Source organism: Podarcis cretensis (assembly GCF_951804945.1).
Source record: "Podarcis cretensis genome assembly, chromosome: 10".
NCBI lineage: Eukaryota > Metazoa > Chordata > Lepidosauria > Squamata > Lacertidae > Podarcis > Podarcis cretensis.
Window position 1 is genome coordinate 49410721 of NC_137179.1, and position 13440 is coordinate 49424160.

General features: G+C 43.5%; 1 protein-coding gene and 2 long non-coding RNA genes across 3 annotated transcripts in view; 2 read left to right on the forward strand and 1 right to left on the reverse strand.

Annotated features, from left to right (window-relative positions):
- Positions 1-8483, forward strand: part of LRIG3 (leucine rich repeats and immunoglobulin like domains 3) — a 54309-nt gene extending 45826 nt beyond the window's left edge. The window contains exons 13-19 of the mRNA XM_079994112.1: positions 1334-1654; positions 2711-2992; positions 4161-4613; positions 4824-4988; positions 6624-6767; positions 6891-7166; positions 7685-8483. Coding sequence (XP_079850238.1) covers positions 1334-1654; positions 2711-2992; positions 4161-4613; positions 4824-4988; positions 6624-6767; positions 6891-7166; positions 7685-7932 — 1889 coding nt within the window. The 3' untranslated portion in view covers positions 7933-8483. The remainder of the gene's footprint in view (positions 1-1333; positions 1655-2710; positions 2993-4160; positions 4614-4823; positions 4989-6623; positions 6768-6890; positions 7167-7684) is intronic.
- The window catches only part of LOC307226047, a 348766-nt gene that overhangs the window by 313623 nt on the left and 21703 nt on the right, over positions 1-13440 (forward strand). The gene's annotated exons all lie outside the window — the stretch shown is intronic.
- LOC307226026 lies at positions 8078-10884 on the reverse strand. The gene is made up of 2 exons (XR_013843266.1): positions 9058-10884; positions 8078-8849 (listed from the first exon to the last, which is right to left on the reverse strand). It is a non-coding gene; the product is annotated as an uncharacterized lncRNA (long non-coding RNA).

Here is a 13440-nt window from a genome sequence, read left to right on the forward strand (position 1 = left end):
GGTGAAAATGAGATTTAAAATATAAAATAATCTTGCTGATCCATTGTTGTGTATGATCAGCATATGATTATGCAATAGAAGTTGTCAGCTGGTATTCCATGGGCCAAAGCTGCACAACCCAAAGGTGAAAAGGCAATATGGAAGTTGCTGCGATTATAAGCAATGAAATTTTACACCAGGCCAGGAACCTGACTTTTAACATGCCACCTCTTACTCCCTTGACAGAGTGGCAAAGCCAATAGCTGACAAGCGGTGGAAACTGGCAGCACAATCTTAGGCTATTCAGAAACAAGCTCTATTGAGTTCAGTAGGACTCAGCTGTCAGATAAATGCATAGAGGATTGCAATTGGAGTGTACTTCTGCTTTTTGAGTGAAATGCTAAACATTAGTTGATTGGTCAAAACGTTATAGTGTTCAGAGTACAACAATTTCCCAATGGGATTCAGTAGAGCCCTGTTTATCTTCCCTTAGCCCCACCTACCCCCAACCACATGCGGAAGCAGCATGACCAAACATCAGAGGGAATGGGAGGCCTGAGCTTGCTTGCCCCAGCCAATCCAGCAACGTCCTCTTTCTGTAGACAAGAAACAGAGGATCCATTTGTGTATGTGTGCTGCTTCCTTATTTGGGAAAGGCTGGTGCCTTTGACGGACACAGTTTCTGAGATGAACTCAAGTACAAAGTTACTCTGTAGACCTGAGATGGAGAACTAGTGTTCCACCAGATGCTGTTCGCCGGCGTTAGTCCGCAGACAGTTTTCCGGGTCATGTGGGAAGCATGACTAAACTGCTTCTGGCGCAACGGAACACCATGACAGAAGCTAGAGCGCACGGAAACGCCGTTTACCTTTCCACCGGAGCGGTACCTATTTATCTACTTGCACTGGTGTGCTTTCGAACTGCTAGGTTGGCAGAAGCTGGGACAGAGCAACAGGAGCTCACCCTGTCGATTTGACTGCCAACCTTCCGACTGGCAAGCCCAAGAGGTTTAGTGGTTTAGCGTCACCCGCTTCCCCAGCTATTGGTAAAAGAACCTCCCTCAAGAGTACAATTTAGAACAGGGATGGGGGACCCTGTGGCCCTGCAGATGATGTTGGATTGCAACTCCCATCAGGCCCCAGCCACTGTAGCAAATGGTCAGGGATGATGGGAGTTGGAGTCAAAGGTTCGCCACCCATGATTTAGACTGCTGATTGGAAATCTGCATCATATCTCTTTTAAGTACTTGATTCTTCCAAACCTATAATTAAAGGTCTAGTCTGGTCTCTCACTTTCGTCTCTGAGCTTATTGCAATTCATTTCTCCCCCCCCCCCTTTGCTCTTATATTCACAGATGATTTTCCGAAGCCACAGATAACTGTACAGCCTGAAACTCAGTCAGCAATCAAAGGTTCCAATTTAAGTTTTATATGTTCAGCCGCCAGCAGCAGTGATTCCCCGATGACTTTTGCTTGGAAGAAGGACAATGAATTGCTGCATGATGCTGAAATGGAGAATTACGCACATCTCAGGGCACAGGGCGGCGAAGTGATGGAATATACCACCATTCTTAGGCTGCGCAATGTGGAATTCAGCAACGAGGGGAAATATCAGTGTGTTATTTCAAATCACTTTGGCTCATCCTACTCTGTCAAAGCTAAACTCACAGTGAACAGTAAGCATCTTGAGATTACCTGTATATTAAACAAAAATCATATGATATGTAATCCAAAAGGCATCACCCGAAATATTTGGATACTGGAAGTTGAGATGCTGTTGGCTGCCTTCTCTGGACACATGGGGAACAAATGTGAAAGCACATTATATTTGAATGCACCAAAACCATATTTATCTGGGATTCAGTAGGTTATATCCAACAAAGTTGTCCCAGAATTAACTAATTAATTAATTGGAGTGAAATGTGAATGAATACGGTCTGTCTAAAATAAGATTAATTCATATATATGTTTTCCCGAGTTGTGTACGTCACAACCTGTTTAACCTCATTTGATTCTTTAGAAATTATTTATATAAAGTAGACTGCATTTGGTTCATCAAAGATTCAAAGAATTGCCATCCAAGATATACCCAGTTAAGGAGACCATTCAGTCAAATATTCAAGTAAAATGAAATACAGTATCATGGGGGAGAAATTCACATGACTCACACTCCCAGAATTAATGCATAAACCAGGAGGCAGCAATCATTCAAAATATGCACATCTACAAATTTTGTGGTGCCTTTCTCAAATCACAGTATGAATGCAGAATGTGCATATCGGCAGGAATTGCATACAGATTTTCATGCAGACAATTTTTTTATAAAAAAAAAAATCTGATGAAGAAACAAGGCACACCGAGAGAAACTGATATTGACAGGTTCATCTATCCCCAAATAAACTAGAGAATCAGCAACAGAATTGATAGCATAGCAAGCAGCCACTTCGTAATGTTATGCTGCTAGTGCCTGGGATGAGGAAATGATTGCCCTGTATGTGCTTCCCTGAAATCAGTCCTTATTTCAAAAGCAGCTTGCAGATGTTTCCTTCGGAGTTGGGCATTAAAAAATCTAGACCTAGTTGAGCTGTTAGAGAGCAGGGGAAACAACTGTCCATGAATCGATGGTGACACCGATTCCAATTACATTGTGTGGCCATACTGAAAACTGTGGTCTACACTATCTAATAAGAAAACTCACTTGTATATATTTGCATCTTTTGTGTTTTTTGTAGTGCTTCCTTCATTTACCAAGATGCCCATGGACCTCACCATCCGTGCAGGGGCGATGGCACGGTTGGAATGTGCTGCAGTCGGCCACCCGGTGCCCCAGATCGCTTGGCAGAAAGATGGCGGCACTGACTTTCCCGCAGCACGTAAGAGACGCATGCACGTGATGCCTGAGGACGATGTCTTCTTTATAGTGGATGTCAAAATCGAAGATACTGGTGTCTACAGCTGCACAGCTCAGAACACTGCTGGGAGCATCTCTGCTAATGCAACATTAACAGTGTTAGGTAAGATAAAATGTGATTGCCAACTGAACACTGGGGGTGCCCCTTTGTCTTTGCTTGCTGGTAACATGATTAAAGCTTTAGAGATATTTTTGGACTTGGACTTAAATCCCCCCGCCCCCCAGTCTAATATCCCTAGTGTTGCAAGATTGTCACAGGAGCGCCTGGACTAAAATTGTCTGTCAAAAACTTCACTTGTGGTTTATCACCACAACAGCTACTCACTTTGGGTTTTAGTAAAGCAAACAGTCTAATTTGTCAGCGCCTAAATGATATCGAGCATCAGAAGAACCTGGCCACAATAAGGAAATTTTGCCCATGTTATGACTATTTTCCACCTTCCCATTTCAACTCTCTGGCACCCTATCTGCATAACCTAGCAATTCTGAAATACAGACGCGCTTTTACTCTCGCAAGATTGACTGTATTGCCCTTGGCTGTACTTGAGGGACGATTCCAACAGATTCCACACGAAAAACGCTTATGTCCTTGCGGAGATGGCAGTACCGAATTGGTGGCGCATGCCCTTCTGGCTTGCACTCTTTATAAAGACTTGAGGAATGAGATTATCACCCCTCTTTTATTGTCCCTTCCGGGTCGCCCAGCCACTGCCACAGTGTCCTTTCTCTTGGCAGATCAAGATGAGCAGGTGACAGCAAAGGTTGCAAGGTTTTTAGCTGGGGTAATCAGAATAAGATCCACACTGAGAGCCAGTGTGGTGTAGTGGTTAAGACCGATAGACTAGTAATCTGGGGAACCGGGTTCACATCTCCGCTCCTCCACATGCAGCTGCTGGGTGACCTTGGGCTAGTCACACTTCTCTGAAGTCTCTCAGCCCCACTCACCTCACAGAGTGTTTGTTGTGGGGGAGGAAGGGAAAGGAGAATGTTAGCCGCTTTGAGACTCCTTCGGGTAGTGATAAAGTGGGATATCAAATCCAAACTCCTCCTCCTCCTCCTCCTCTTCTTCTTCTTCTTCTTCTTCTTCTTCTTCTTCTTCTTCTTCTTCTATTTGACTATTGATTCAAAACCTTAAAATGTATTTTATATAATTGACTTTTTCTTTCTATTCTTTGTATATCATATTGTTGTTTTATTGCTGATGGCTGATGCAAATAAAGATTCATTCTTGGCAACATTCATATATTCATATATTTGCCCCCCCCCCTCAGAAACGCCCTCGTTTTTGAGGCCTTTGCTGGACCGAACGGTGACGAAAGGTGAAACGGCCGTCTTGCAGTGCATCGCCGGTGGTAGCCCCCCACCTCGGCTTAACTGGACCAAAGATGACAGCACTCTGATGGTGACCGAGAGGCATTTCTTTGCAGCAGGAAACCAGTTGCTCATCATTGTGGACACAGACTTTGAAGATGCTGGGAAGTACACGTGCGAAATGTCTAATACTCTTGGGACAGAGAGAGGCAACATCCACCTCAGCGTAATTCCCACACCAACCTGTGACTCTCCTCAGAATGCTGCCCCGTCTTTGGACGATGATGGATGGGCCACTGTGGGCGTTGTGATCATAGCTGTGGTGTGCTGCGTGGTGGGCACTTCCCTCGTGTGGGTGGTCATCATATACCACACAAGAAGGAGAAATGAAGATTGCAGCATCACAAACACAGGTGTGTAAACTGAAACTTGGCACCGGAAGAGCAGACTGAAATATGTTTGTGGTTAACCTACAGAGGTTTTTCTTCCAGGCTTATTTGTGTCTCTTGACTCCGATTCAGAAGAGCGAATAGCTTTTCAAATACATCCCTCTGTTGCTCATTAGCCTTAAAATGCGGCAAAGAATCTCGATGCTGATAGCTCCATGTTTGCTTAAATCGCAGATGAGACAAATCTGCCTGCTGATATTCCAAGCTATCTGTCATCCCAGGGAACTCTAGCTGAAAGGCAAGATGGATATGGGTCATTGGAGAATGGAAGTCAACATCATTTTGTATCTTCATCCTCATCCGTGGGAGGATATTTCTTACAACAAAGAGACAGCGGCGGTAAGCATTCAAAATGTTGAAGTGTACCATCCGAAGCTAGAGATCCAATCACTATTGTCCTTAATTCATGGAGGGTACCTTCTTTGACAAATAGACTCTGTTGATGAGAAAATTGTCAACTAATGGCTATGGTCCCTTAAAGGGTATTGGAATATCAAAACACCTGCCATCTTTTAGCATTCTGTAGTAGATCATCGGTGTTTACAGATGCAAATTCATACATTTTTATCCTGCTGAGGAGTGCTTCCAGGAAATGGCTTGGAGATTTTTCTTGTGCATTTTCTTTCATTTTATTTTCCACCTGGAGCCAAGCTTTTCAACCACTGGCCAAGGACATCAATACAGTAGTGATCCGAATGCTACCAAGCGTCTTCAGCAAGAGAGTCAGCTGAGACCTTTCTGTCTTGACAGGATAAGTTCAGTTTTTCCCCATTCCCCAGCATCATGCAGAGGTGCTTTTGTTCCAAGTTAGTACTTTCCCAAGTTTTCCATATCCAGAAGGCAAAGTCTGTATCCACTGGTTCTTTCTGTGAGATGCAACAGAAGGACTTGGTGTGGCAGCCATATTTTGTGCCCTACTTAATGCTCTAGATCAGAGGTGGGGAGACTGTGGCCCCCCAGAGGCATCTGAAGGCAACCCTGTTTTGGGAAGTTTTTAATGTTTAATGTTTTATCGTGTTTTTAATATTCTGTTGGGAGCTGCCCAGAGTGGCCAGGGAAACTTAGCCAGATGGGCAGGGTATAAACAATACAGTGGTACCTCGTTTTGCAGCTGGGATCCGCTCCAGAGCCTGAAAAGGACGCAGGGCAAAGTGCCGCATCTGTGCGCACGCATGGAGTGGTTTGTGCTTCTTCGCATGCGCGAAGCACAATTTAGAGCTTCTGCACACGCGCAAGCAGCAAACCCCAGAAGTAGCCCATTCTGGTACATCTGTCTTTGCTGCGGACATACACTGGAATGGACGCTAGACAAGGCGTACGTTCACAGAGGTATTACTGTAAATAATAATAATAATAATCTTGCAGCTCCCATCAGCCTCAACTAATGATCAGAGATGATGGGACAACAGCTTGTGGGCCACAGATTCCCCAGCCTTGTTATAGCTCTCACTGTTGAGGAAATCTTGTGCCAGAATAAGTGCACCTAACTTGACAAGGGACATTATCATAGTGACCCTGGCAATGGCTGTGATCTAGAGGGCTGCACAGCCAGTTCTTTGTAAGGAATGTTGTTAGGAGATCTTCTCCGCCACCACCCTGTCCAAGCAGCAGCTTTTCCACACCTTTGACAAGCTACTTCTAGAATTTAGGGGCATTTTTACAGAAAGCTGAGAGGTCCCACAGCGTGGTCAGTGCTACACCATCTAAATAGACTCTGTGGAACTGCATGTTAAGGGTGCACAACTCTTAACGCTGGAAACCACTAACTCTGAAAAATCTCATTAAGTTCTCAAATTAGTATGATATCTGGGACCTCTGGGTGAAGGGTGGACTCTAAATACACTTAATAAAGAAATAAATGAGTACCTCAAAATAATATTGCTTTGAAATCAATAAAAAATTATATGTATTCACATATGACTGTTAAAGTGAAAATAAAGGGATCCTGACCTATACACCATTTCTGTTTTGAAGGAATTTGCCATACAGATAACTGTAGCGAAAATGACTTGGAAGCTGTAACAGATCCATTCTTATGCCATTATCTGGGAACTTCAGGAAGTATATATTTGAAAAGCAATATATGTGGCCCAGATATGTTTGACGTATACCACACAGGTAATCTTCATTACATATGTATATCTAAAATAGTTTGCTGCATTTCATTGCTCTTTTTGAAGGCTCTCTTTTGCTTAGCGAAGCTAACCCAACCTTGTTTTTTTGCTTATGTTGTTTGTATAGGCTGCAATCCAGAGCAAAGGACAGTGTGTGCGGACCTGTATGACTCAAGCTGCTTGAAGGAAAAGGAATGCTACCCCTATCTCCACCCGCCTGAAGATCCTTTTGACCAGTATATCAGCATTTCTGGAATACACCCTCCAAGTAGTAAATTGCTCCCCTCTGCTTACACTCAGCATGAAGACAGTGGGACAAGAAGCTTGCATCTGAATTTGGATGCATGTGAATTTAGCAGAAATCAAGAGCTGCCTCCTCTTACTACAAGCGGCACTTTCATGGGTATGCTTTCAGTGGTTAAAATAGCTTTGAAAAAGCAAATAAATGTGAACCATGGGGATGCAGTCTCCATTATTAGTGTATTTTTGGTCTTATTAGTGTATTTTTGGTCTTATTAGTGTATTTTTGGTCTTTGTGGAAGCCGCCCAGAGTGGCTGGGGAAACCCAGCCAGATGGGCGGGGTACAAATAATAAATTATTAAATTATTATTATTATTTCAACATTGGGTTGGGAAATACAGCATTCAGCACCCATTTGCACACAGAATTCCCCAACCAGCTGGCGACAGTGTTGAGTGAAAATCTGCAGCCACATGTATACCGCCTCTGGCTAAACTCAAGGTTGGCTATTTTAAAAATGCATCTTGTTACTAACTTCAACATTTAACTGTGTCAAAAGGCAGAGGTAGAAAGGTGAATCTGATTTAAGAACATTTCACTGGTCTGTGGGGTGGCCTTTTGTCCCTTCTTAATGGAGAGCAGTTGACAAACATATTTTCTCTCTTGTGTGTGTCTTTCAGGAACATTTGGGAAACCTATATGGAGACATCAGCTTGATTCCTTCTCAAGTTGTAGGCAGCCTTCAATTTGGCAGCCAAGAGCTTCTCAAAATCATCCTCGTGAATCATTGAATTTTGACTCAGAGTCTGAGGATGATAACAGAAAAGACCGGACGTTTCATGAAGGGGACAGTGGCAATTGTATATACGGACAGGCTGCTGAAAATTTTAGGACTCCTGCTTTTCGGTTCTCTGAGTTGGATACATAGCTCCCCCTCTACCCTGCAAACTGATTTATGAACCAAAGGAATATACTACCTCAAAGTGGACATTATTTAAAAAAGGAGAGGAAAGAAGACACTCCATACTTGTTTTTTATTAGGGCTATGATTCAAAAAGAAAGAAAGAAATACATTTTTTTATACAGATGCAGTTTTATTGCCAAAACATTATACATTTTTATGCAGATTATACATTCCTTATAGAATATATTTCTAATAATTTTATAGCTTTGTTTTAACTGAATGGTACCTTTTTGTAAATTAACGGTGTGAATAATAACTATGCATTTGTTACTAAGACAGATTTCATTTTGTTGAAATGGGTGCTAAAGTGTTCTAAAGGAATACTAACATATGTACAAGTTTTGTTTCCAAGGGGTGTGTGTGCGCGCGTGCGTGTGTGTGTGTGTGCATTTAATGGTCATTCCAAAGTTGTAAGCAGGTAAAATGGTCATATTTCCATATCACTTTTTAATACATTGGGCTGCCTTGTGCACTTGAACCACTGTAATAAAAAGAAAAATACAGCCAGCTTTTTATGTTCAGAGAAATGAAAAAGTCGTTTCCCTCCTCCAACCATCTTTTCACCAATTTGTCTGCACTACAGTGCATAAGCGCCCATAGCAGAATATTTGGCATCTGAACAAAGGCACTTGTAAGTCTCCTTTTCCAGATAGTGTTCATTATTTTACTTGAGCTGCTACTTTTGACTTAGGCAGCTTCGCCAATGTGCATCACAGTTCTGCAGAGCAAAATGAGCAACAGCATATTCAAACCCACCATACATTGGCCTAATTCCAAGTTGTATGTAGAGCTTCGCACATGCAAAAGAATAGCCCATCCACATGTGATGCGTTCCTTAAGGCAGACATGTTTGATTTGTATGAATCTTTGATTGCGTGCCACTTAGAATAGAATAGAATCATAGAATAGAATCATAGAGTTGGAAGAGACCACAAGGGCCATCGAGTCCAACCCCCTGCCAAGCAGGAAACACCATCAGAGCACTCCTGACATGTGGTTGTCAAGCCTCTGCTTAAAGACCTCCAAAGAAGGAGACTCCACCACACTCCTTGGCAGCAAATTCCACTGTCGAACAGCTCTTACTGTCACCCACAAAACATTCCCAGACGAATATAAGTTAATCATTTTATGCTTTTTATTTTACCATTTCAGTTTCCCAAACAAAATCATCTCTAAAAATGTAGCAATATCCAATTATTATTATTTTTGCCAAAGAGCGAAAAATAGTTTTAAACCCTGTTTACCAAGTCATTCAACAGTCTGTTATGCCTGCTTTATGAAAGCATACCCCAATAAAGTATTTTCAGAATACTTTCAGAAGGTTAGCTGCCTAGGAATGGAACAAAGCTTACAGCTGATGAAATCTTCTAATTGTAAAGAAGTAACTGGGAACATTACTACTTATGTATCCTCACTCGAAAACAGCAAAAGGCACCCTGCTCTGTTTGAGCCAAAACACTCTGATGGGCTTGTGGGGCTACACTGCACATATCCAAACACTTTTGCCATCAGTCACTGTCAGTTCAGACTCCAAAGCTGTACAGTGGTACCTCTGGTTACGGATTTTATTCGTTTTGGGGTGCCGTGTGCAACCTTAAAAATCCATAACTAGAGGCGCCACTTCTGCACACATGCGTGGCACGATAGAGTGCTTCTGCACATGCATGAGCGGCGAAACCTGGAAGTATACCTGTAACCTGAACCTGGAGGTTACGCAACACAAGGTACCACTGTAGATGGGAAGTTAGACTGTTTTGCCGTTAACGGGACACGGGTGGCGCTGTTGGTTAAACCACAGAGCCTAAGACTTGCCGAACAGAAGGTCGGCGGTTCGAATCCCCGCGACAGGGTGAGCTCCCATTGCTCGGTCCCTGCTCCTGCCAACCTAGCAGTTCGAAAGCACGTCAAAGTGCAAGTAGATAAATAGGTACCTTCTCTGGTGGGAAGGCAAACGGCATTTCCGTGCGCTGCTCCGGTTTGCCAGAAGCGGCTTAGTCATGCTGGCCACATGACCCGGAAACTGTACGCTGGCTCCCTCGACCAATAAAGCGAGATGAGCACCGCAACCCCAGAGTCGGCCACGACTGGACCTAATGGTCAGGGGTCCCTTTACCTTTACCTTACCTCCCTTAACACTTGCTTATGTTGAATCGCATTTGCCGTTTCAATGCTTGTCCACCCAGTTTGGTAAGATCCAGAACAGTTTTGATGTCCACAGTGCATTCCAGGTTACAAGTTAAAAATCACAGGTCCCAATGCCTTTGGGGAAACTACCTTTCCACAAACCGAAAGGGCAAAAGCACAGGGTTTTGAAGGTGATGGGCAGCTGGTCCCTTTTGGTAGGGAGCTGCATCTGTACTTGTCCCACATTGAGATCATACAGGACAGGTGATCATGGTTTGGCCTAAGCAAACTCATGGACCAAACGAGGCCTTCATTAGGCCTGCGGGCCAGAGATTCCTCAGTGCTACTCTAGAGACAAGTTACTTCCTACAACCACTGATTAGCATTGTTGCCTTCCTCTGAACCTTTTCTGATTTGTCTATATCCTCCTTAAAATGCTGTGACCAGAACCTTATGCAGTATTCCAGATGAGGTATGGCTAGAAATATTACTTTTTGAGTCTTGGAAACAATGGTTCTGTTAATGCAGCCTAAAACTGTGTTTTGCAGCCGCATTAACACTGCTGGTATGATCATCCTGAGACTACAAGCTCAAGGTTCTTTGCTCATATAGCACTGCCAAGCCAGATACAGTGGTGCCCCGCAAGACGAACGCCTCGCAAGACGGAAAACCCGCTAGACGAAAGGGTTTTCTGTTTTGGAGGCGCTTCGCAAAACGAATTTCCCTATGGGCTTGCTTCGCAAGACGAAAATGTCTTGCGAGTTCCTGTGGGTTTTTTTTTCCTCCCGCCCCTTTTTCTAAGCCGCTAAACCTCTTATCAGCTGATCCGCTAAGCTGATAAGCCGCTAAAAGCTGATAAGCCGCTAATAGTGCTAATCCACTAAGCCGTCAGTGGGCTTGCTTTGCAAGACGAAAAAACCGCTAGACGAAGAGACTCGCGGAACGGATTAATTTCGTCTTGCAAGGCACCACTGTATCCCACATCCTATGCCTGTGGATTTGACCACCTGCACCCCTCGATGCACTCAGTATATTGGTAAAATGATTGTGTATAATGCGGTAAAGGTAAAGGACCCCCAACAATTAAGTCTAGTCGCAAACTACTCTAGGGTTGCGGCGCTCATCTCGCTTTACTGGCTGAGGGAGCCAACGTTTGTCTGCAGACAGTTTTTCCAGGTCATGTGGCCAGCATGACTAAGCCGCTTCTGGCGAACCAGAGCAGCATACGGAAACACCGTTTACCTTCCCGCCGGAGTGGTACCTATTTATCTGTTTGCACTTTGACATGCTTTTGAACTGCTAGGCTGGCAGGAGCAGGGACAGAGCAACGAGAGCTCACCCTGTTGCGGGGATTCGAACCGCCGACCTTCTGACCAGCAAGCCCTAGGCTTGCTGATTTATACCACAGTGCCACCCGCGTCTCTGTGTATAATGCGTTAAGGGGGACTCAAATATTTTTCAGGGTGTGTGGTATGATTTTCATCACCTCCAAATATGCACACAGTAGAGGGCTTCCTTGAAAACGTTCTCTACTCTCCCTGCATGTGCAAAATTTATATATTACAGAGAAGCCATTGTATTTGCAGCCCTATATTAAGTCGAGGTTATCCCTGTATTTCCTGGCAACCTAGCAGTTCGAAAGCACGTCAGAGTGCAAGTAGATAAATAGGTACCGCTCTGGCGGGAAGGTAAACGGTAAATGTATTACTCTAAAGTAAAGTAGGGGTGGCTAACCTGTGGCCTCCAGATACTGCTGAACTACAATTTTTGACCATTGACCATGGTAGCTGCAGTTGATAGGAATTGGAGGCCAATTTATGGAGGAAGCACATAATTCCCTATTGTCTTAAAAATACACATTTAAGTATTCTTCAGTTAAATGGTACAATTCATCTAGACCAGGTTTTAAGTGGGGGAACCCTGCAACCACGCCATTTTTAAGCAAGAATGGTGGGAGTGGTAAGAAATGTATGTCAAGGTATTGAAAGCCTAATTTACACTCCCCCATCTGTTTTCATTACTTGAGGGCTCCTGAAAGTTGTGAATCCTCATCTCAACAATGTGCTTAGACCCATGTGGCTCCCTGTAGGCTAATATTATGAGTCTCTTTTTAAAAAATATATTAAAAAATCCCTTCACTTTGAAGGTGCAAATTTATATAGTTGTCAGACTTTTTAAAGCTTAATTGAAAGCAGCTGTTGGAACAGAACTCTGTAGGCTGCATCTTTCAGAGAGTAAGTCTGGAGCAAAAGGTCCTTTCCCCTCCCCATTGCCCCTCCCAGTGAAGGCAAAGCTCTCTCTTTTTCTCCCCATCCAGGAACCTGGCATCCAGATTGCAGTGTAATTTCCCTCTTTAATTTCAGCCCTAGCATTGGAGACAGGAAGCTAATCCATCTTCAGTCACCGGCGGTCTAACTGTACAGAATGGATTTTTCATGCTTTTGTTTATCAAATTGCCAGGTTTTCTGACTGTTATTGTTAATTTGTCTTCATTGTTGCCAGATGTGGTTATGTGGTGGCAGACACTGATATCAGCATTTGGGGATAATTAACGGTGTTTTGAAAGAAATTAATTTTTCTAGGGTTAGACACACAGCTCCGAGACAGTAATGCAAGAAACCCTAAATTAGATTTGCTTGCTCATGGTGTGATCCTATACTCACTTTCCTAAGAGTAATCTCATTATTCACTGGATGCTCATACTCAACAATTTTCAATACTTCTATCTAAAGTTACACTAATGACAGATCAGAGTTTAATTTTACAGACAGTTAGACCAGGAGTCAGCAAACTTTTTCAGCAGGGGGGCCTGTCCACTATCCCTCAGACCTTGTGGGGGACCAGGCTCTATTTTGGGGGGGGGGGGATGAATGAATTCCTATGCCCCACAAATAACCCAGAGATGCATTTCAAATAAAAGGACACATTCTACTCATGTAAAAACACCAGGCAGGCCCACAAATAACATCAGAGACACATTTTAAATAAAAGGACACATTCTACTCATGTAAAAACACGCTGATTCCTGGACCATCCGCGGGCTGGATTTAGAAGGTGAGAAGGTGATTGGGCCGGATCTGGCCCCAGGCCTTAGTTTGCCTACCCATACGTTAGACTAAAGAGCTAAAGATCTGCATGGTGAGATGTGCATAGATAGGCAGACTTTGGGATTCTTTTCCTCTTCTTCCTAGACGAGGGCTTTCAACAAGTTGGCTTTCCAATCCTGGGAAATTCCAGATAAGAGGAGAAAGAATTGACACCAAGCCAAAATAGAGGAGGGTGGGACCCGAACAAGTGTAAAATTCTGCTTTTCGTATTATGGCTTTACATCTTGTCAGAAGGCCCAGC